General features: G+C 40.1%; 1 protein-coding gene across 5 annotated transcripts in view; it reads left to right on the top strand.

The window, feature by feature from the left end:
• Positions 1-16,803, top strand: part of zc3h18 (zinc finger CCCH-type containing 18) — a 46,056-nt gene extending 29,253 nt beyond the window's left edge. For 3 of the 5 annotated variants that reach the window (XM_051383147.1, XM_051383144.1, XM_051383145.1), the window contains exons 14-18: positions 4,938-5,143; positions 5,621-5,835; positions 6,423-6,522; positions 8,684-8,780; positions 15,544-16,803. In XM_051383147.1, coding sequence (XP_051239107.1) covers positions 4,938-5,143; positions 5,621-5,835; positions 6,423-6,522; positions 8,684-8,780; positions 15,544-15,778 — 853 coding nt within the window. In that variant the 3' untranslated portion in view covers positions 15,779-16,803. Of the gene's footprint in view, positions 1-4,154; positions 4,785-4,937; positions 5,144-5,620; positions 5,836-6,422; positions 6,523-8,683; positions 8,781-15,543 lie in introns of those variants that run through there. The other 2 variants (XM_051383146.1, XM_051383148.1) reach the window with 2 other exon arrangements.
• The last annotated feature ends 8,241 nt before the right edge of the window (positions 16,804-25,044 follow it).

The following is a 25,044-nucleotide window of genomic DNA, read 5'->3' as shown; positions in this document are numbered from 1 at the left end:
GATCAGAGAAAGCACCCTCCTATCACCATAAACAGCTTCACACTTTGACCACATCAAAGTCAATGAGAAACACATGAGAAGTCAGGGAAATGTGCTCAAATCACCACATCAGTATTTTTAACAGTGTACCTACAGCTAAGGTCAAAAGTAGGGCTGCACCATATGGTAAAAACATCATATTGCGATTATTTTGACAGATAGGGCAGGAATGATCATTTTTGCATCACAAATCTCACTAAAACATTAAAATCATGATGATGTGACATTTGTTGGGCTCTCTACCAAACAAACATGTTTTCTTACATCTGGAGAATTAGATTTGTACACCAGGGCATCTCTATTATACCAACTACATACTCCATATAATGCGTTTTTTTTAATACATTTTACCTTCAGCAAGAGATTTTTGTATTTTGCACTTGGCCATATTGCGATTTTGATAATATTGTGATTAATTGTGCAGCCCTGGTCAAAAGTATCAGTACTTAGTTGGCTCTTGCATACCACGTGTTTAAAACAATACAATCTCCATCAATTTTTCATTCAATAGTATAGTACTATTAGTACTTCATGAAAGTCAACAGTGCAGACACAAACAGGCAGACAGAGAAAAAGGACGTACCAGTGAGTGTGTGTGTGCAGAAAGAGACGGTGTGGGTGTGTGCGTGTGAGAGTGTGGAAAAGCAAATTGAGCAAAATAAAATAGCCTGAGTAAACACTGAAAATATAAATAACCGACTGGAAATAGAAATAGAAAACACTGCAACTGATCCTCAATATGTCTCCTTTGACTTTTTCTAATCCAGCACTGTTTGTCCTGGTGTCAAAAGAGGTATTGAGTATCTTTTTTTATACTAGTACCATAAAATTTTCCCTGTCATAACAAGAAAAGCACATGTAATAAAAATGAATGATGGCTCCATTGCATTTTAAGTATCCCAGGAAGTATTCATTTTGTTTAATGGGGCAACAGAGTCTCAAAGTATTTAGCCAAAATACAACCTACTGTATGTATGTGTATGTACACATGCATACATTAAACCCAAAATATGTGAATACAAATTCCACCCTGGAGAAAAGGGTGGAAGCAACAGGACTGTGGTTGGACCGTTCCTGAATTTAAATTGAACTTTTTACAAAAATTCTTGATACTCTTGGGTACAAGCTATCTCACCAGTAGACCTGTTTTTGTTTCTATAAGCATATTTAGCATTTTTCATGCTGTCCTTGCAGATTTGTGTGTACTGTATATACACCTACACCACACCAAACACTGTGTCTATCCAAGTTATCACCAAATAAATGCTTTCTTATCATCACAAAATCTTATTATGGCAGATTTTTTTTTTTTTTTTTTTTTTTTTTTTTTTTAAATATGCCTAGGACAGTAGTGTTATACAGTCCCACTGAGTTTACTGGAAATGGATTGCCACTCAACTCTTTTTGAACTGCTACAGTTTAGTGGTGGAGGCAATCTCTTAAAGTAATTGTGTTGTTATTATATGCAGGGTATTCTTTGTCTCTTTTTACACTAAATTGAAAACCTGGTTAACACTTCTTACACTGTCATGTGATCACAGCCGTGGCTCACAGGAGAAACGTTTGAGTGCTCTGCTATTAGTTTCAGGTGTTTGCATGTTAGTGAGAGAATGCTGGCCTGCCGGCACATTTACTGGGCTCAAGACAGTGGATGACATTGTCAAACGGATACCTGTGCAATAAACAGAACTGTGTTTCCTTACACATCTGAATTTGCATATTTGTGTGGGACATCGGTGATACTGCAGGTGTATCCCACAGCTGTGTCTTGGGGGAAGACCATAGAGATTGTGTGGGTTGATGGCTCGAGGAAAAACTGTATCTTTATACATATTATGTTTGTGTGGGTGACAGAAACATCAACCAGAGAGGAAGAACGGCTAAAGGGCAGGGAAGAACAGTAAGGGTGTGTGTGTTCATCTGTGTGTGTGTGGGTGCAAGTGTGGGCAGAATGGGTTGCACCGTGGAAACTATCCAGGAAAACCTGTTTGTTACTGTGTTCATAAACTACTTCCCTCTGATTAGCAGATATGATATGGGTTAGTGATACTAGGTGTGCAGTGTTTTCTTAGCCTCATGTCATCTGAAATGACACTCATTTTTACAGATGCACACAACAGGACAGGACATGACATGACCACTCAAGAGGGAAATGACCGTGGCCTGATCCAACCATGCTGATTATATAATCTATAAAGTCTGTAAAAGATGTATGCACACCTACTCTGCCATCTGCAACACAAATAAAATGCCAATCAGGCTTAGTTGTTACATTCACACAGTCTTGAGAATAGATATAACCAGCCAAAGTAATGTGTGGGTGAAAGGGCGAGCACAGGCCTTATTATACAAACCAGTTTGTAGGTGGTACAGGAGGTACACACTGAGGATGGGATTTACTTTTGTTTTTGTTTTTAGTGTTTGACCAGGTGGACAGTAAATACTTACTACAGCGTAAGGCCAGGTTGACATTGGTGTGTTTTTATGTGTACCAGCTGAGACTAACGTGACCCTCACCGTCCACCGAATTACTATTAGTTGCAGCTTTCTACACAATATGCATTTTGCAGTCTGAATTACCTGTTGTTATTAGATATGTGGTAACATATTCCCAGTGTTAAGCCACTCAAAAAGAAAACTTGAAGATGGCGAAAAATTTCATTTTGGATCCTGTACAAAAGACCTTTTGACATTTGACCAAGAAAACCACATTATAAAAAATGAATTCAATTTAGCTGCTTCATAGTCTTCATATTGTACATGCTGGCTTGCTTTCATAACTTACTGGAACACCTGAATAGTCTTTGTTAATGATATTAACTAAGGCTGCTCAATTAATCGAAATTTGATCATGATAACGATTTTGGGGCCAAACGATCTCAAAACTAATAAAATCGGGGGGAAACGATTTTCTTTTCATTTTCTGTTGTGCAGTGTTGTATAGAAAAAAACCCAATGTCCCAATTCAGGGATGCAGCCCCTGAATTGAGACACATCCAATGTCTGCGTATTTCCATCCCTCCCCCACAGCATGCACTGCACATGAGTCAGTCACGTTGTTTTTGTTGGAACAGGTAACTTGTAACAGTAACAGGTAATCAGTGTTTCCTCTGGGATTTTTCCCCCCGTCCCGTCTCGTCATGTCGGCAAACGTTTTACGTATGAAACAGAAGTGACACTTCGCTGCGACACAAACAAATATATTTACCGTTTTAATGTTTCCAGATGTTTGATATCAGGATGTTGAGCTGAGAACTGACAAGTTGAACGTTGTCCAATTAAAACGGACCCACCGCGGTGACGTTTTTGGTGGAGCTGTTAGTTTAATAGTCGACTTGGAAGAAAGCGAACGTTTTGACAATAAGCTACATCAACACAACAGTATGTGGAGTTAAACTGGACAGCCCCAATAACCTCTGAATAGTTCTACTTGTTGTTAAATTGCAATGTGAGCGGCAGCCAGCGGGGGTGCATTATGTCGGCAGGATAATTTAAAAGGCAACCGTGACTACATTGTCCTTCTGCCCCATTTCTGATAACGTGGCGGCAGAAATTTAACAGCGGCGGGCCGCCGCTCCAAAATCAACATAGAGGTAATTTCAAATGTTGTGGCAGTGCACTAAAATTTGAGAACACAAATTGTTTTTCTATGGCTTATCTTTTGTGTGTTATTTTATTTAATTTAACTTTTTGTAGAGATTGCAAGAGTGCACACGTTTTTTTGACAAATGTCCAATAAATGCAGCATGTTTCTGAAGTTTAAAAAAGTAATCGTTTGAATAATCGTGATTTCAATTTTGACCCAAACAATCGTGATGATATTTTCCATAATCGAGCAGCCCTAATATTAACACCTGTGCCTTTCGTATTATGAAAAGTCAAAATGTCTGCTGTAAAAATGGCCTGTCCAGTGGCCCCCGAAACTGGCTTTACAATAAGCCAAATGGTGAGTGTCCGTAGTAATCTCCTGGTAATGTAACAGATTACAGTAGGGAATATACACATACAGCCTTTATGTCTGCTCTGTGTGATAATAACTGAACAAAGAGCTGGGTAGTACGCTTTATAAAAAAAACTACCTGCTGTGTTCTCAGTCCTTTGTCTGTCTCTTTCAGGCGAACTGTGAGTGGGAGTATTAGTGGAAGTGGTAGCAGTTATACTGGTTCTAGCTCTAGATCCAGATCCAGATCCTCCTCTAACTCTCTGTCACGCTCACGCTCTGGATCCAGAAAATCCAGGTACTCGCCCATGCGAACACCTTCAGTGTCATCAGAACTGCCGTTTTCCAAAAGCTTTGGCAACCTTTTAAAGAAATGTTGCACACCATATATTGTGTTTGGGGAGGCATTTATTTATGTACTTATTTATGAAATGAAGCTTTACATTACTGCCACACTTTCAAGAAGATTGAACATGAAGCAGAATGGCACATTATGTAATTTAAATTAAGTCAACACATACATGAAGCTGATAATCTGAAGAGTTGTCGTCATTTACACTTTTTGAAACTGCCAAATTGGACTCACAATTCCATCTGGGTTCAGAAAGGTCTTTAAACCCTTACTTTGAGAATTATAGCTCAGTTATCTGTTGCATTCATCCTCAATCTGTAAGCTAAATATTCCAAATATAAAGGTATTTTAAGTGTGCATATATAATGCGTCCTTCAGACTAATAACGCAGCCTAATATGGATTTATTCTGTGTTATTCTCTCTTGCTTTCATGTGCCGTCTCTGGGAAACCCTCCAGGAAATCCAGGTATGATAGCTATTATTCAGGGTGTGTGTATATATATGAAGATATGTTGCCGTGTTGTTGTTGTGTACACACAACTGCGATAACAACGCTCAGTCTGCAATGCCCCAGCTCACGGTCGACCTGTCGTCTCCCGCCACAGATCGCTGAGCGTGAGCAGTGTGTCATCAGTGTCATCAGCGTCGTCCAGCAGCAGCTCGGTACGCAGCGCAGACTCAGACGATATGTACGCTGACCTGGCCAGCCCAGTCTCCTCCGCCAGCTCCCGTTCGCCCACACCAAACCACCCCCGCAAGGAGAGAGGGCCTGCGCGGGACCGGCCTCCACATGGCAGAGACAAGAACAGGGGTTAGTGTGAGCAACAAAGTCCCCATGCAGCAGGCAGGCTGATAAACAACAGCACCGCATAGAAATCATAAATTCTGGTATTCAAATAATGGTCATAATTGCCACCACAAATGAATAAAGGCTCGGTAAAGACATTCTAAGGCCAAGGGAATTACCTGTACCCCATTAGCTCTCATGGTGAATTCAAAGTTAAAGTCTACCATGAAAGGTACGGATTATGCCTACTGGAAAGATTTTAATATAAAACATCAGTGTAGGAAGTGTGAGTTTCATTAACGATAGCTTAACAGCAAAGTTTTGTGTTTAAGACAAATATTTCCATATTTGTCCTTCCACATATTTACTTACTTCAAATGTCTAATAGGTAAAAAATGAATAAGATTTTAGAATATGTTGTGGATTTTTCTCTAAATCAGAAATATAGAACTTATGATTAGCATGACAGTGTTTATCTGTTGCCATGTTACCTGTCCACAGAGAGACCATCAAAGAAAGATGAACCCTTCAGAGAGGACCGCAGGAAGATTGACCTATCCGGTGCCCCGCCTAGAGGAGGCAACCCCATGCCTAGATCAGGTCCTGGTAGCAGGGGTGGCCACCCTGTACATCCTCCACCCGGGACCATGGGCCCCCCAGGAAGCTATGGAGGTTCAGGTTCCCACAAAGACATTAAACTCACCCTCCTCAACAAGGTAACTATTGCTCCTCTTTCTCTTCTTTAAAGGGTCTATTCTAGAATTAAATCTTAAAGGAATAGTTCAACATTTTGGAGAATACAGTTATTTGCTATCTTGCCAAGAGTTAGTCCACTGCAGGAAGAATTATTCATCCCCTGTTAAATCGAAACCTTTTTCTTTTTCACTTTTTATGGATAGAACAAACAAGTTAATTTGCAAGCTTTCAAGGTGCTGTAAGGTGGCTTTTATTACCTTTGGTCAGAGCCAGGATAGCGGTTTCCCCGTTTACAGTCTTTATGCTATGCTAAGCTTAGCTAGTTGAGTCAGGTCTCTAGCGTACTATATTTAGTGTAAAGTATTGAGAGTGATATTGATCTTCTCAACTCTCTTTCGGATATAAAGCAAATTTTCCTATTTCCCAAAATGACACACTTTTCTTTAAATGCTCCTAGTATTTCTCATACTTGTATGAGGTAGGGCTTTCCATCACTTAACAATTTCTCTCGAATGGACCAATGGACGGACATTCATTCATTTGTTTATTTATTTATTTAATTTTGCACTTGGATGTGGAGTAAATTAGTTTGACTGTTTCTTTCTAGCAGCAAGGAGATAAGGGCAACAGGAAGAGGTACCTTCCTTCAGACAAAGACAGGCCAGGTTCCCCCCTCAGCAAGAGAATGGCCATGTCTCCAGACAGAGGTGAGAAACGTGTTTACTAACAGCCTACACACACACATGTTCACTCTCAGAAAATTTACTGTTGACACAAATACAGACCAACATGTGGGAACAATACTGTTTTTTTATCAAGAATCAGGTATTTGCTGTTGTCCATCCATGATATCATTCAGCCTACATTATCTCTGGGAACCCTTTCACCCAAATTAATTCTGATGTGACATTTATTCATGATGTTGCGATCTCTGATCATTTTTGTATGTTTGATGCAACATTAATGCAAATAGGTCTATAAATTCTTACTCTGCCGGGTTTAATACTTGCTAAATCCTTTTATGGTTTTATCTGTTAGTCATGCAAGCGTTAGATGGCTTCAGCTTGGTAGATGTGAGGGCTTGCTTCTCTGTTTAATTTGCTATTAATTGAACACCTTGCATTCATTTTATTTTCATATAGACTGAACAATTAATAGATACTCTGTAGATCTTTGCAAGTCCAAGTCAAGTCTGAAGTCTTTGGTCACAAGTCCAAGTCAAGTCTCAAGTCTTTGTGGGGTGAGACTTGGTCATGTCTCAAGTCTTTGGTCACGAGTCCAAGTCAAGTCTCAAGTCTCTAAAAAATAAAAGTCATATGTCTCTTCTGGTTGTAATAAGCTTTCTGTCATTTGCTGCTATCCGGTCTACGAAGAATACTGCACAGCTATATCTAAGAAATTCAAAGCATTTACTGTATTATTATCACTCCTTTATCTATTAGCATACAGTATCAGTACTGATTAGTTGTTTGTTATATGATCACTTTAAACAGGCTATTGCAATGCAATATGAAGAAAACACACAATGAATGCTTTCCTTTAAAGGAAACTTCCAACATGAACATACAGTTACAGTATATCTTGCCCCCTATTGTGCAGGCTCAGTGGGACCATAATAAGAACAAATATAGAAAATGTTACACCTCACCCAGTCAAAGACATTGTAATTAACATCATTCCAATTAGTGCAAAACATCACACTTTAGCGAAATGCAAAGAACTTGTGAGCAAAACACTTAAAAGTATTTTAAACACTTGTATATGTTACTTCTGTGTTATTTGCAATTAAAAATTAGTTCACAAAAAAAAGCAAAACTCTTGCTGCCATATTATCTGAAACAATCAACAATGTTGTTTTGCGTAATGGTAACCTGATAAACCTGTAACATTAACGTTACGTGGTCAACAATTAGCCTGTAACCTGCCTGTAAGCCGACAGTATAACTATGTATTTTTCTACGGTTAACGTTAGCCAGTAGATGGTGGCAACGTAGATGATTAACGTTACCCTACCTTTTTTTTTTTATGTCATGTCAACGCCACTCAATGCAAACAAGTGCGATAAGAAAACTAACATTCACTCATCTATTCAAATATTCAGTTACAAAGCTAGTAGCAAGCTAAGTAAGGGTTACATAGCTGATGCTGAGCTAATGTGACTGACCTATCCGGGTGAGTTTTCAGGTGCCTGATAAAATTTGACGTGGTGTATCCAGCATCCTTGATTCGGGTACTGCAGACTTTGCAGTCTCGCTCCTTTTGTTGGTGCCATCCTGTTTGAAGTTTTTATAACCAAATGCAGGGCTTAAAGTATTCCGGCACTGTGCCGGATCTTCGGCGTGTGGCGTTTGACTGCGATTCATAAAAGAAAAAAGTAAACATTAAAAAAAAACCTGTTGCTGCGGGATATTGTCAAGCCCCTCCCTCAAACCGCTCCTGTCCAATCCAACGTTAGCAATCGTAACTATGCACACGCAATGAAGTGCAAAGAAGAAAGGGGCGGAGGGAGCAAGCCTTTCGGTAGCTGGTGCCAAAAATGAAGAGAGCCAGGTGCTTGTTTCTGTGTGTTGTGCGCGAAGAAGCTAATATATTCTACTAGCGGCAAAAAATTTCTTCGACATCACGAAGGTAGGTCAACCTTTACCAAGCACAATGCCAAATTTGCCAAATCGCCTACAGTATGCGTCGGATCCACAAATCTTTAAATCAATTGAGACAATTCATGTAAACTTAAACAGCTGTTTAAAAGAGGCTACATCACTGGTACACTTTAACAGCTGTGTAGTCTCTACAGTAATGTTGCTTTTAATGAACTAACTCTCCAAACCGCTAACAACCTCGCTAACTGTGAACCTGATGTTGTTTCAGGCCGTGATAAGAGGATACCTGGACGACCCCCACTCTCACCTCGAATGGACCGGCCCAGAGGCCAAGGGCCCCGACCCATGCCCCCCCCTGGAGACAGGTTGGTGCAACCTTGAGCATGTTACTGCTGTAGGACTTCTTATAATCTATCCTATACACTTTATAATTCAACAACAGAAGTCAAAAGGTTTTTAAAAAAGGGTATTCAGCTGGAAGTGTGGAAATTCTAAAGTCAAATTTTCTCTCTGACTGCTCTTCCTTATCAACAGCAGTGATCATGATTGCTCAGGCCAAACACATCAGGGTTTTCAGAGCATGAAGTATGTCTGACCACACTAAAATGAGGAACATGTCAAACAAGTGGAAGCACACAAGTATTACATCATCTGTGCACGTGTCATGATATTCACCGGCTCTTGCACAAATTCCCCAGTATGAACTAGGTGCTTTGTAATAGGGCCTAGTTCATAGTATAGTACAATATAGTTTTGAGCATCCACTCTTTTATTGAAATTTGTGTTTGCAACTTAACTTTTGTTACTGTACAAATGATTGTACTGTTATAGCTAACACAGCTATGTGGAATTTCACCTAATCCAACAGATCTTTGAAGTAAGGCCGGATGATATTTCAAATGAATTAACTGTGATGTATTGCCATTTGTTTTAAATATAGTTCCAGGCAAACTTTCATAGTATAAAGAACACACCACCATATGCATTAAATCTGAGTAAAAAAATAATATTGTTTATGCAACCAGAATAGTGGGATTTGTATTTATCACAGTCCCTTTAACATCTGACATCATAGCCCTCAATTTATAACACTGCTATCTAGGAGTCGGGGGTTTAACCACAGAAATCACAAGACAAAGTATCGATACGCAAATTTATTGATATATTCTTACACCCCTACAAAGTACAATCTCTGGTTAGAAGAGGTGACAGCATGATAGTCAACTGAACAGAGTGCAGTTTCTACTACTATTTTTTGGTCAAACTATGAAGCAGTCTTGAACCCGAGTGTCTTTTCCATTAAAGGAGAAGGCTGGACTAATCTGTATTATAGCTACTGTCAGCAAATCCCATTACCAGACCAAAACCAGTCAAAACCAAAGTGTCAGTACTTCTCTCAGTGCTTCCCTGACTTCCCTACCCTGTCTGTGGCCCATTGAGTCCTACTGTAAACATAAATCCTTCAAAACAAATCAATCACAAAGTACACACTTTTATTTTTAAAAAGGCTCAGTATTTTCCTAAACCACATGGATAGAGTTGCACCAGCTGTTCATCAATACATCACTCGGTTTGTGTGTAAAGTCCTTAGTAAATTATTTACTCATTGGGTTTGCACCTATAAAACTTTGGCTAAGACTTTAATTGTGTCTGTCAGTTTCTAGAAAACATTAGCTATCCAATCTAAAGCAATCAACTATGTAAACAAGTGCCAAGCCTTTGTATGTGTAACTATGACTGCTTTAATTGCATATTCTGAGAAATGTGTGTTTCACATTTACTAGTATTCATACAGCTCATGACTATGAAATATTAGATTAACATTACTCAACTGATCATATTAGTCATGCAGTGGGGTATTTTGTAATATCACATATTTAGAGTTCTTGTGAAATTTTAAAATCTTCCCATTTTCATCAGGTGTTGGGTCAAATGTGTCACCCACATTCCATATTCTTTTACATCCTAAGGCGTTGCGGTGAATCTGTTTTAATTATTGATCTCTGTGTAGTAAACATTTACTTTACCACCAGGATTGGTTTAAGAACAGTTGGCACAAAAAAAAAGTTTTGCACTCTTATGAGTAGCAGGACGTAGTTTGTGTTAATGGTAATGAAGGAACCTGTCACCCAGTGCAACAGTGTGGCTCACTGATGTGTTTTTAATGGTTTTTGGACAACAATGGAACTCTATGGTACAGAGGAAGAAGGAAATATCAGGGATTTTTTATAATAAAAAGTGGCACCAGACTTATACTATGAATTGTACAGGTCTCCGTGGGTTCTTAAAAAGTCTAAAAATCTAGTAGTCTTAGCTTTAAAATGTCCTAAATATAATTATTTCAGGTCTTAAACGTTGTCTTTTATTAATGAAGTTTGTGTCTCACTTTTAAATGTTTTTGGGAGAAATGTGTATTGATCATGCTGTAACAACAAAACACCAAAAACACCTTTTTTTTACCAGCATGGATGGGAATTACACTGTAATGCAAGTTATTTTAAAAAAAAACAAACGCATTCCATCAATAACTAATTAACTAACTTAGTTTTGTAAGTTACAGAAACATCCCTCCCCTTAGTACTTTTTACTAGGTGTTTTATTTCACAGTACAAATTAAAATTAAAACAGTGATGATCGGGCCCTCACACTCGGTGCATGTCGGGATGTGCTGCCGTCGGGTCACGCACCAGTACATCATGACAACACCAAGCTACAACTTCCAACGAATCACCACACAAGGCTTACTTCCTGTTGCAAGTAGTTGATGCTATGACAGCGACTGAATACTGGCACTTTGATTGCGTTTAGGCCAGGGCTCTTAACATGTGAGTCACGCCGTTCAATAAGTATGTATGAGGAGCACAACTTTAAATCCTGGAGGTGTTTAAAATTGGCTCACCAAATTTGGAGTTGTTCTGATAAATTCTCTAGGAGGAGTTTGTTAAAATAGAAGCCCTGAAATTGCCAGAAATGCGACACAGTTTGACATTTGATTCAAAAGGACAGCACGTCAACATACAGTCACAAATAGCAGAACTTTTTATCAGCAATATTTTTGACTGTACTGACCAGTATTGAAGTAGATCTGATAAATACCCTTGGAGGAGTTTGTTCAAATAAAACGCAAAAAATCACAGAAAATGACCAATAAATTAAAAATGGCCGTCTTTGACGGCACGCCACAGACACGCCCTTCAACGTACAATCACAAATAGCACACCCTATAATCAGCAATATTCTTTGACTGTACTGACCAGTTTTGAAGTAGATCCGATAAATTCCCTAGGAGGAGTTCTTTCAAATTAAACCCACAAAAATTGCAGAAACTCACTGGGAAATTCAAAATGGCCCACTTTGATGGCACGCCACGGACACAGGGTAGGAATCTTATCAGGCACTTGAAGTTTGGTGCCAAATGGAAGATGTGTACTCAAGTTACAGCATATGTGCGTCCACGTTTGACGCCACGGCCAGGACAACACCCTTCAGTGACAACTCACCCCATTTATCACATATCATCAACATTATGGTTTGCATTTTCTGACCAAATTTCTGCTGGATCTGAACAACCTGCTAGGAGTAGAACATGAAAGTATGAAACATGATATTTCCTAGGGATGCACGATAACTTTTTTTTAAACCAATACCGATAACTTTCAGCTCCTAAAGGCCGATACCGATAACATACACACATATACATAATATATATGATCATGACCTAAGATCATGTCATTAATACAATGAACAAACCCAAAAACACTTAAATGTTTAAATTTAAATGTTGATATTTATTTTTTCCAATGAAAAACTATTGGCAAGCCTCTCAAAGAAAAAAATAAAGGCCCCTTGAACTGATGCACTTGTCTGTGTAAACAAACTGAAAAAGTGCATTCCATAGTGACAAAAAATTAAGTTTAAATGATTTTGGCTTATGGTTCCATTTAAATGAATACCTTCTCACTAAAGTAAATGAGGTTCAGTTGTTTTATAGAGAGAGAGAGAGAAAATTCCGCTAGCATTGTCAACCATAGCCACCATAGCCATGTGCGCACTGGAGCCAATCACTGCAGAGCCCACCCCCACGACACACCTTAAGAAACACGCTGATCTATAGTGATGGGCAAATGAAGCTTTTGTGAAGCACTGAACCACTTGAGCCAATTGTTTCGAAAATTGGTTCATTACTCGAAGCTTCAGTTACAGTGACCTCTCCTGGCAAAGTGCAAGGCTGCAGTCAAATTAGGCAGGCTGGTTGGTGGACAGGAGGCTTTTAATTACATACAGGCATTCATGCACTCTCACACGCACTCTCTCTCTCTCTCTCACTCACTCACTCACACACACACACACACACACACACACACACACAATCGAGACGGGGCAGTGCCAGTGAATCGCCTGATTGGACCGCGAACCAGTCAGGTGATTCATTCAGGCAATGAAGCGGCCTATGTCACGTGATTGTTTTCGCACCAAAGCTCTGAAGCAGTGGTTCTATGGAATTGTAGTTCAGGGTTAGAAGCACGTATCAAAGCTTCAGTGTCGATACCTGCAGCGGGTTTTGCCGCCTGTTCAGTCCCGTTCTGTGCATCTAAACTGACTGTTGTGGATTACTGACACTGAACAAGTCCGGACCGAGTCTGTTCCGGTCTGAGGAGATCCGGATACGCGAGGACAATAAACTGGAATCGGAATCTGTGGATGTTCGTCTGTAGCTAGCTGCTGCACCTTCAAACACAACCTTATTTGGCCATCCATGAAAAAGCTACTTAACCTCCCACTTTTCTATAGCAAGACATACTTCCTACGGGCACAGCACTAGTTTGTTACAAATAACAAGCGACCTGTCTTCTTCAGAAACTTTGTAAAAGTCCCACACAATCAACGCCGTGTTGTCTGTTTTCAAACATAAGCACGCTGTGCTGCATTCACGGTGTAACGGAAATTCCCTGTTCCCACATTTGGTAGTCGTTCTTTTGGCCTTGTTAAGTTCGTGTTTCTATTGTTTATGTGTAACATGTGGAAAAATACTGTGGATATCAATTCAAGTCAGCAACTACCAAAATTATGACTATGAGTTAACGAGTTCTTTTCGACATGAGGGGGTATTCTTGAATTTTCCCCGTCAGAACAAGTTTTTCTGATTATGCCAACGTCACTTGAACACAGCATTCACTGCAGGCCATTCAGGTCTCATAGTAAGAGCAGGGCACTCCCGTGCTGACAAAATTATATATGTTATCAAGGCTATTCGTCATGATATCGGACTTATTGGAATGACATAATAATTTCCTGTTATCGGCCCGATAATTATCGAGCACCCCTAATATTTCCTGTTGCCACTAGGTGGCACTATCACTATATCTGAATATTGTCATGTAGACGTGTTCAGGGCTGGACTCATCAGACATGTGAAGTTACGTTGAGATTGGATCTTGTACGCTGAAGTTATGACAAATTCCTTTTTCATGGCGAGTCAATTGCACGCCACACCACGGGTAGATGGTTTGAAGCAGTCACAAATAGCATGACTTTTAATCATGATGGTATTTACATCATACTGACCAAATTTAAGGTCAATCCGATCACTTCCCTAGAAGATGTTCGTTAAAAAACGACGCCAAAAATCGCCAGAAATGACCACGAAATCCAAAATGGCTGACTTCCTGTTGGGAGTATGGCTCCAAGAGGCTTTTTTGCCTGAGCATGTCTGAGCATGATACACATGCGTACCAATTTTCGTACATGTCCGTCATACACGTCTTGGGGGCTGATTCGGAGGGGCAGGGCTTAGACATTTGGCGGGGCCTGTGCACCAGTACAAATGAATACATCGACTTTTGCCATGTTTTAATTTTGTGCAAAGCTTCGTGAGCTGTCGAGCATGGGAAAGTGTCCAAAAATGCAAGAGGCTTTTTTGCTTGTCCGATTATGATACACATCCGTACTAATTTCCATGCATGTCAGTCTTACGTGTCTTCGGGACTGATTCTGGGGGGAATGGGGGGCGGCATGTGTGGGACCAAGACAAGACTTAATACTTCGCCACGACTGAATTTTGTGTAAAGTTTCATGAGTTTTCGGACATGTTTAGCCCCCTAAAAATTGTTCAAACACAATAGCAGATTTTTTTTTCTACGAAAATTCTTAAGATTCATAAGGTATCATCGTCATCATCCTATGGGAGTTCTGCAGGAAGATATACATAAAAGTATAAAAATGACATTTCCTTTCACCCCTAGGTGGCTATCACTATTAGTGAATATTATCACATAGATGTGTTCAGGGCGGGACTCATATCAGACAAGTGAAGTTTGGGGCCAATTGGACAATGTATACCGAAGTTATAGCAAATTGGTGTGTTCTGGCGGTACATCAAAATTTGACACCACGGACATGCTCTTTAACACACCACAATCATGAAATATCATCGACAATATGTTTTGCATTTTCTGACTAAATTTAAGCTGGATCTGATCAACCTGTCGAGCTGATAAATTCCCTAGGAGGAGGTCTTGAATTGCATTCCTAATGGTCATAAAAAGGTTAAAAAAAAGTCTTAAATTGAACCTGCAGAAACTCTGATTCTCGCAGGTTCTTAACGATCCTGGTGGAGCCTCCTGCCATGGTCCTGCTAGATTGCCATTGCCAATACTGTTGTTGCTGTGCACCTTTCTGTCTCTCTCTCTCTCGCTCTCTCTCTTTCACCCCAACTGGTAGAGACAGACGACCACCCACCTAGAGCCGGAGGATCTGTCCTAGGTTTCTGCCTTTTAACAGGCAGTTTTTCCTTGCCCTTGTCGCCAAGGTCTTGCTCATGGTGGTACTGTTGGGTCTCTGTAATTAATGTTATAAAGAGTTCGGTCTAGACCTGCTCTATTTGAAAAGTGTCCTGAGATAACTTCTGTTATGAATTGGCGCTATACAAATAAATTGAATTGAATTGAATTGATTCTATTAATACAGATTACAGTATAGTAATAGTAATTCGTGTGAGAGGACAGTCAGATAATGGCTGTTTCACAAGAGCATCCACATTTGATCATTAATACAGCTTATATTTATTGCTGCTGCGTTTATAATTGGGTATTTTCTCTTTTTGTTCTTTTCACTCCTCCACTTCCGCAGAAAACGTCCTCTGTCACCACCCCCCAAGTCATCCGGGAAAGGCCCGGCGCTGCCACTGGGAAAGCCGGTTGCCCCTGGCTCCACTTCGGCCGCCGGCACGGGCTCGGGTTCGGGCTCGGGCTCAGGCTCAAACAAACCCAGCAACACACTGTCTCGCAGAGAGGAGCTGCTGAAGCAGCTGAAAGCCGTGGAGGACGCCATCGCCCGGAAACGAGCAAAGATCCCTGCCAAATAAAAGGAAGCCCGCTCCTTGCCTGTTTGCCTGCCTGCCCATGTGGCCTCGTGAGCCGGAGAAGAAACAGTGATGGGATGGGGCGTTTTTCCCCTGCCTTCAGTGGACATATAAAAATGTTGTATGGTTCATGTATAAAGGCTATTGTGTAAGTGAACAGGAAGTGGCCACCATGAAAACCATCTTCTGCTTTTTGCCCTCAGAAGAGGTTTGGCTGTGCTCCATTCCAGAGTGTTGTTCACTCCCATATGCCCGACTTTAGCTCCCCTTTCAATGTCTCAGCTGCAGTTTACCTCATCACCGAGAACCAAGAGGAAACATTTGGGCATCTGGTGAGGGAAGGACGTCTCAGGAATGGAGTGTACTTTGTGTAGACGCTGCAGCACAGAAACACAAGGGTAGTAAGATGCACTCGATCACTTGCTACTCACTCTGTTCCTTCAGTGAAAAGGATGCATCTTCCTCTTGTGGTGTGATGAATAACAGATTTATACACATTGATTCTTTTGTCTGTCTCTGCCCCTTTTTATCGTCTTGTTATCCCACCTTTTCTTAAGTTTCCTCTGCGTGGAGTGATGTAACTGTTGGGTCAACTCTACAGGGTACTGACAGTCTCTTACATTTGTACAAATCTACAAATTCTCGAGCATCCGTATTCGGCCCCTGTAAGCGATCACTAGCCCCATGCTTTGTTCACAGCGAGCTCATCTTTAACCAACGACTCGTCTGTATTATGTGTTTTAAGGCAGCGTTCACTGTCACACTTTGTACAATACTAGCAAGTCATCAGATTCTGTCAAGCATATGATTATAGACAACAGTGATGTGAAGTATTGCTCTCTTTTTTTTTTTTTAAATTGCAGCATTTTGTTTTCTTCTTAGCTCTTCTCAAGTGATAAACTGATGTTTTATTTGTGTCACATTTTTAGTTGGAGGAGTATGAGAGGTGGAACGGGGACATTTAGAGACAAGATATGTCTTGCTTTTGTGACAAAAGCCTTCTAAATAAACTATTTTGATAAAGAGAAGTTCGGTTGCCGTTTTTGTTTTTCTTCTGATGTTTAAGACAAAAGGAGCATGTCTTAATGGAAGCATTTAGAACCAGCATAAAGATTGTGCAATAAATATGCTAAAAATAACCAGTATCTCTCTGAAAGTTGATCCAGGGTATTTGTTGACGTAGGGTTGTTTTGACATGGTACTGTGTTGTGAAATCTCTGTTCCACTTCAATACCACCTGTCTGTTCTGACAGCCTTAGTAACACATTTATCTCATTAATAAACTAAATTGGCTTCTGTCAGAGTGTAAATAAACCCACTCATTGTTTTAATCACATTCTTGACTTCGTTCTATCATGGATTCCATCAGTGCTTAATTCAATGCCATGTCTTAATATAATGGAGGACTTCTATAACAACTTCAGTCCCTCCCAAATTGATAATCTTGTTAATAGTGCGGCAGGCTCACTACGATCAACATTAGATTCTATCGCTCCTATAAAGAGGAAAATATTAAAACATAGGAGATTAGCAGCGTGGTACAACCACCAAACCCACCAATTAAAGCAAAAAGCAAGGAAATCTGAAAGAAAATGGCACTCTTCTAAATTATTAGAATATTACTCAATTTGGCAAGATAATCTTAAAATATATAGAAAGGCCCTCCGTAATGCCAGAGGAGCCTATTACTCAGCACTAACAGAAGAAAATAAGAACAACCCTAGGTTCCTCTTCAGCACTGTAGCCAGGCTGACAGGGAGTCACAGCTCTATTGAGCCACATATCCCCATAACCTTAAGTATCAATGACTTTATGAGCTTTTTTTATGATAAAATTATTACTATTTGAGAGGAAATGAATCACCCACTGGCTCTCCAAGTTCAGGAAGTTTAACTCATTTAAAAACAGATTATTATTTAGACTGTTTTTCTGCTATCGATCTTCATCAGTTAACTTCAATAATTTCTTCATCGAAGCCATCAACCTGTCTCTTAGACCCCATCCCAAATAGGCTGCTTAAAGAAGTCTTACCCTTAATTGGCACTTCTTTACTGGATATGATCAATCTTTCTTTATTGTCAGGATATGTACCACAGTGCTTTAAAGTAGCTGTAATTAAACCCCTTCTTAAAAAGTCCACTCTTGACCCAGGGGTTTTAGGCAACTATAGACCGATCTCTAACCTCCCCTACCTCTCTAAGATTCTGGAGAAAGTAGTCGCCAAACAGTTGTGTGACTTTCTACATAACAATAGTTCATTTGAGGATTTTCAGTCGGGATTTAGAGTTCATCATAGCACAGAGACAGCTCTGGTTAAAGTTAATGACCTGATTGCTTCCGACAATGGACTTGTCTCTGTACTTGTATTATTAGATCTTAGTGCTGCATTTGACACCATTGACCATAATATTCTTTTACAGAGACTTGAGCATCATATTGGCATTAAAGGAACCGCACTAAGCTAGTTTAGGTCATACTTATCAGATCGTTCTCAGTTTGTAGACGTTAATGATGAATCCTCCATAAATGCTTAAGTTAGTCATGGAGTTCCACAAGGTTCTGTACTTGGACCAATACTATTTACTATATGTATGCTTCCCATAGGCAACATTATTAGGAATCACTCCATTAACTTTCATTACTATGCAGATGATACACAGTTATATCTATTGATCAAGACCGATGAAATTAATCAATTAACTAATTATTACAATCTATTACAAACATGTCTTAAGGACATAAAATCCTGGATGAGCTGCAATTTTCTGATGTTAAACTCAGAAAAAAACGAAATTCTTGTACTTGGCCCACAAAAACCTCAGAGACTCACTGTCTAAAGATATAGTTACTCTAGATGGCATTACCTTGGCCTCTAGCACCACTGTCAGGAATCTTGGAGTTATCTTTGATCAGGACATGTCATTTAATTTCCACATAAAGCAAACCTCCAGGACTGCCTTCTTTCATTTACGTTATATTACAAAAATTAGACATCCTGTCACAGACGGATGCCGAAAAACTAATCCATGCATTTGTTAGTTCTAGGCTGGATTACTGCAATTCCTTATTATCAGGTTGCCCCAATAAGTCCATTAAGACGCTCCAATTAATTCAGAACGCTGCAGCACGAATACTGACAGGAACTAGGAAAAGAGATCACATCTCTCCTGTATTAGCTTCTCTGCACTGGCTCCCTGTAAAGTTTAGAATAGAATTTAAAATTCTCCTCCTCACCTACAAAGCTCTTCATGGTCAGGCCCCTTCATATCTTAAAGAGCTCATAGCACCATATTACCCCTCTAGAACACTACGTTCTCTGAATGCTGGGCTACTTTTGGTTCCTATAGTCTCTAAAAGTAGAACAGGAGCCAGAGCCTTCAGTTACCAAGCTCCTCTCCTGTGGAACCAGCTTCCAGTTGTGGTTCGGGAGGCAGACACCCTCTCCACATTCAAGAGTAGGCTTAAGACATTCCTCTTTGATAAAGCTTATAGTTAGGGCTGGATCAGGTGAGTCCTGAACCATCCCTTAGTTATGCTACTATAGGGCTAGACTATCGGGGGATTTCCCATGGTGCACTGAGCTCCTTCTTTTCCTCTCTCTCTCTTTCTGCACTCATTCATGTTCCATTAATGCATGTTACTAACTTCACTTCTTCCCCGGAGTTCTTGTGCTTTCTCGTCTCGCAGGTTCTTATCGATCCTGGTGGAGCCTCCTGCCATGGTCCTGCTTGACCCCCACAGCTAATATCACTGATATTATTGTTATTATTATTATTACTATTATTATTACTACATGATGGATGTCAGCTTCACTAACATCCTCCTTTCACCAACTTCCTCAGTGGAGTCCAGAGGACAGTCCAGGACAGAGCTCGCTCTCCTGATCAGTTTATTGAGTCTCTTCCTGTCCCTGTCCGTACTGCCCCCTCTCCTAGGGGACCACAGCATAGAAGATGGCTGATCGAGGCAGACGACCACCCACCTAGAGCCGAAGGGTCTGTCCTAGGTTTCTGCCTCTTATAAAGGCAGTTTTTCCTTGCCCCCGTCGCCAAGGTCTTGCTCATGGTGGTACTGTTGGGTCTCTGTAAATAATGTTATAAGGAGTTCGGTCTAGACCTGCTCTATTTGAAAAGTGTCCAGAGATAACTTCTGTTGTGAATTGGCGCTATACAAATAAAATTGAATTGAATTGAAAAAATTAAATACTATGAGTATGACTTTGGTGAGCCGCAGATTTTTCCTTCTTCCTACTGGTTGTATTGTCATGAAATTTGCTCCTTTTGGTCAATGTTTGTCCAATACCTCAACATTAATGGGGGTTATTTCACTTGCCCAGTCTGGAAATTTCCTCCCCCGGACCAATGATTCAGTTCTTATTGTTGAGCTCTGCTTTGGTTGAAGACCAAATACCTGCAAAACTAATGACATTCCCAAAAGCCTCAGCTTTAATTTGTGTTTCAAGCTAAATAGCTAATGTTAGCATAAACTAAGATTGTGAACATGTCAAATATTATAGCATTATAGCAATTTGAACAAAAATAAAGGGTACCAGCGGAAAGACAATTTTTGCTGAAAAGTAGCTAAGTCTTAATCTATGCAAGTATTCTCCTTTGTTAAATTGCACTGTGGGGGAGGTAGGGGAGGTCAGTGAGTGGTAAAGGTTCAACAAATGAACATGTACGAGAGGAGTCTGGATGCACAGGGTGTTTTGCATTTTAGAAATTCCTTCATAGTTCCCTCTTATCTGTGACCTTTTATTCACACCTAAATTTGCTTATTTTTCCGCAACTGAGTAAACATCCCTGTAGAGTGAGCACGCCGTTCCCAGTGGAGAAATACATTTATCTGTGGGTGAAGATGAGCCATTCCAAGTCTTGAGTCAGTGCCCGGAGGCATTTACCCAGTGTCCCAGTCAGTGCTATAGGAATGTTTATCAGTCAAATGAGACTATCACTTTATATTATCATGTACTGTGGGGCAGAGATGCAAAACAAACAAATGAGGAAATATGTGAAAGTTGCTGATCGAGTATTGTATCACAACAGAGTGGATGTGACAGTGTGATATGATTCTATCATGTGCCGCAGAACTATAAGTAAAGCTCAGATCTGAATGTGGATCCCGACTCTGATCAGTGTAAATCTGAAATGGCTGCTTTGACTCCCATTCTTTGATTCTTCACAGTTCTGATCTGGACCACAGAGATACTGAATGTGGTTGAAAATCTGACTGTGATATGTATGACTTGTCATTGAACTTTAGTATTTAAATTTGTAGTTTAATCGCGAGAGCTGCTGCCATTTCAGCCTGCGAAGACAGTGACTCCCGCTGTAGTTCCTCTATTAGTCACAAGAACACATACAATCTATCCAAAAAGTCCCAACTTCTCCCTCTGAAATAGTTCACATCACTTCATCTAAATCTTTGAGATGTATTGTTTCATTAAATGGATAGTCGTGTCAGTGCTGGTGGTTTACAGCTTGCTTGTCCCACCTCAGCTACACCCCTGTTGGAGTCCACCCGAGCATCAATTAGGATTTTCCAGCTTCAGTAAAACTGCCAAGATGGCAGCAAGTGCAAACCCGATCACCAAGTCACCAGTCGCAATGTTTTCCTTCTGTCTGGTACCAACTGTATTACAATTTAGATAAGCAAGTAAATACTCAAAGGCAGCAATGGAATGGGATCTTTTTCAATTAGGGTTACCACAATAAAAATCACATGAGTTCTGATATAACTGTTCACACTGAGGTCACATTGAATTAAACCTGAATCTGGTTTGGACCATGTATGAAAGTGACCCAAATCAGATTCAGGTCTGATTCAATGTGACCTCAGTGTGAACATCTATATCAGAACTCATGTAATTTTTATTATGATGTGGGTCACTTGAGGACCGTGACATGTTCACACCAGCCACATTTAACAAATAACGGATCTGAGCAAAAAAGTGTGAACATAGCCAAAGAGTCACCCAACATTGCACAAAATAAGTTTTCCCTCACCCTGCTGCCAGGGGTGGATCTAGAGGAATACCCATGGGGTGGCCAGAGAGTGGCAGAAATATATACGAATATTTGCATTGAAAATCCCCCAAATGAAGATATTTGAACTCAACAATGTTATTGTGGCACATTTATTTATATTAAGTGTATCTTTACAACATAGCAGTTTCCTGTTGTTATTATATGGACAGGCTACAACTTACAATAAATGCATAGATAGTTTTTATAATAGATATAAGGACCAGTGTGTAGGATTCAGTGGCATCTGGTAAGGTTTCACATTCCAACCAACAAAATAAAGCTCACCCTTCAAAGCGTGTAGGAGAAGCTACAGTAGCGTGAACGGCCCTATCTAGAGCCAGTGTTTGGTTTGTCTGTTTTGGGCTACTGTAGAAACATAACAGTTCAACATGGCGGACTCCACCACTGTAGAGAAAAACAGCTCATTCTAAGATAATTAAAAAAACAAAAAACAGAACGATTTCTATATTTAGAATTAGGAAGATTATACACTAATGAAAACATACCTATGAATATTATATTCCATTTCTGCCAATAGATCCTCCTGAATGTTACACACTGAACCTTTAAACCTAAAGCTTTAATGGGTTTATTCAAATTACCGTGGCATTTTAAAAAGTTATTATTTGACTGATTAAATGACATTTGTTCTTGAATAATTACAATGGCATTACGCTGTCCTCGTTCCCTGATTGTTCTCCAGATAGACGCTCTGAAAAGGGACATTCTTATAATAGAACAACAACAAACGGACTGGAAAGAAACATACATTGGTGGCCTGCATTGGTAAAGAAGTTGAATCCAGCCCAGGGGACTGACCAGTGGAAAGTTAATTGTGAATGCCCCTGTCACACTCATGTTGATAAGAGGATATTCCCCTCTCTTGATAGATCGTAGGACCTTCATACTGACATAATGTCTCACTGCGCTTGCCCACACACACACACACGCACTGTGAAGCCCGCATCACCAGACAACAACCGGTGTCAGTTGTTCTCTTTGTTGTAGCACAGTTCATTAACCTACAAATACGTTTGACTGTTTCTTACAGTGCAGACTTTCTATCGAATTTAAAGATGCAGTGGATCATTTTTATTAAAATATTCTTTATCTGTCCCTTATTTGCTGAAACGTTCACTATATCCTAACAGTTACATGAGATAAATAATCTGTTAAAAAATTTGCAAGGCCTGAATGAAAACAACCAGAGCAGAGAAAGATATAAAGATGCTTTGGGTTACAGTAGTCATTTTTATTAGTATATTTGTTACTACTGTTGTTGCTGTGCACCTTTCTCTCTTTTGAATTCTCTTTGTGCAATAAGAGTTGACACACATTTAATCTCTCTCTGCACAGGTTTCAACTTGAAATCTGATGGCATTCACTTCAGACCGGTGTCGTGTTGAAACTGATACCTATAAAGATGGCTGTTGTTTTTCATAAAGGTATGGGCTACTTGTGGATCCTATAGTCTCTAAAAGTAGAACAGGAGCCAGAGCCTTCAGTTACCAAGCTCCTCTCCTGTGGAACCAGCTTCCAGTTGTGGTTCGGGAGGCAGACACCCTCACCACATTTAAGAGTAGGCTTAAGACATTCCTCTTTGATAAAGCTTATAGTTAGGGCTGGATCAGGTGAGTCCTGAACCATCCCTTAGTTATGCTGCTATAGGCCTAGACTACCGGGGGATTTCCCATGGTGCACTGAGCTCATCCCTTCTCCTCTCTCTTACTGCACTCATTCATGTCCCATTAATGCATGTTACTAACTTCACTTGTTCCCCGGAGTTCTTGTGCTTTCTCGTCTCGCAGGTTTCTTCTCGATCCTGGTGGAGCCTCCTGCCATGGTCCTGCTAGATTGCCATTGCCAATACTGTTGTTGCTATGCACCTGTCTGTCTCTCTCTCTCTCTCTCTCTCTCTCTCTCTCTCTCTCTCTCTCCCCCCCCCCCCTCTCTCCCCACCCCAACTGGTCGAGACAGACGACCACCCACCTAGAGCCGAAGGATCTGTCCTAGGTTTCTGCCTTTTAACAGGCAGTTTTTCCTTGCCCTTGTCGCCAAGTGCTTGCTCATGGTGGTACTGTTGGGTCTCTGTAAATAATGTTTTAAAGAGTTTGGTCTAGACCTGCTCTATTTGAAAAGTGTCCTGAGATAACTTCTGTTATGAATTGGCACTATACAAATAAAATTGAATTGAAATTGAATTAAATTAAAAGGGTGCATATCAGAAAGTAGAACTGGTGAACATACAGAGCACGTAGCAGCTAAGAACCAGATGTTTTTCTCAGGAGTTGTTGGAGGAGCAATCTGATTTACATTGAGTAATCACACTCACCTCTCTTAATGCAGTAGTGTGCTGGACCTGGGCCACACACAACAGAAAGGACAACTGGAGAAAACCTTCATGGACTTTTGAAGCAGGCTAAGTGTTGTAAATAGTGTGTGTGGTGGAGAAATAAATAAAGTGGTTTGGATTATTAACTTGTGTTGCGGGTTTGTGTGCTGAGAGAACCCGAGACTTTTTACATAAGCATACGCCGATGGAGGGTGCATAAAATGTAAAATTCTACAGCAAACATTTCTGACAGAGCTGGTTCCAGTCAAGGGTGACATTTGGGTTTGACAATCTCTGACTGAAGAATTTTAATTTTGAACAAGCATTTGTGAGAAATATGGATGCAGAAAGGAGCCAGGGCAAGGGAGGAAATGGCAGTAAACTAATCTTGAAAAGGTGAGAAGAGCAGAGAATGGGAGGGACAGCATCAGTCGCTTCAGCAAATGGCCAAAAGATTGCATTGATTCCTGTTCAACCGACAAAGCCCTGCAGTCCACAGGAGAAAGTTGCGGTGGTTGGATGTGTCACCCAAAAAGACAAAAAAATATTATTTTAAATACAATGAGGAAGATCCCCTCTGACAAAATAATGACTCAAAAAAAAAATTCCCCTAATTTTAATTATGTTTGAGGCTAAAGCTTCCTTGCCAGATCAGAAAAGGGGTTTCATTTTGGAACAGTAACGGTTTACAAACAACGTATTTTGTAGTTCAAATTGATAAGTAAATAACTGGTGCTGCCATAAATCCCATAAAACAGTCTGAGCTAAAAGATAAAACAAGTTTAACATTAAAATAATACTGAACAGATATTTTCAAATTTTATAATTTTATATAAATGTAAAGCCTGTGTTTGGCTTGCTACATGTGACTATATGTCGCTTTATCTTTTAACAATCTTTGAAATTTGGTT

Source organism: Dicentrarchus labrax, unplaced genomic scaffold (assembly GCF_905237075.1).
Source record: "Dicentrarchus labrax unplaced genomic scaffold, dlabrax2021, whole genome shotgun sequence".
In the NCBI taxonomy this organism is placed as follows: Eukaryota; Metazoa; Chordata; class Actinopteri; family Moronidae; genus Dicentrarchus; species Dicentrarchus labrax.
Note: the sequence above shows the minus strand (reverse complement) of the source record. Positions and strands in the feature narration are given on the sequence as shown.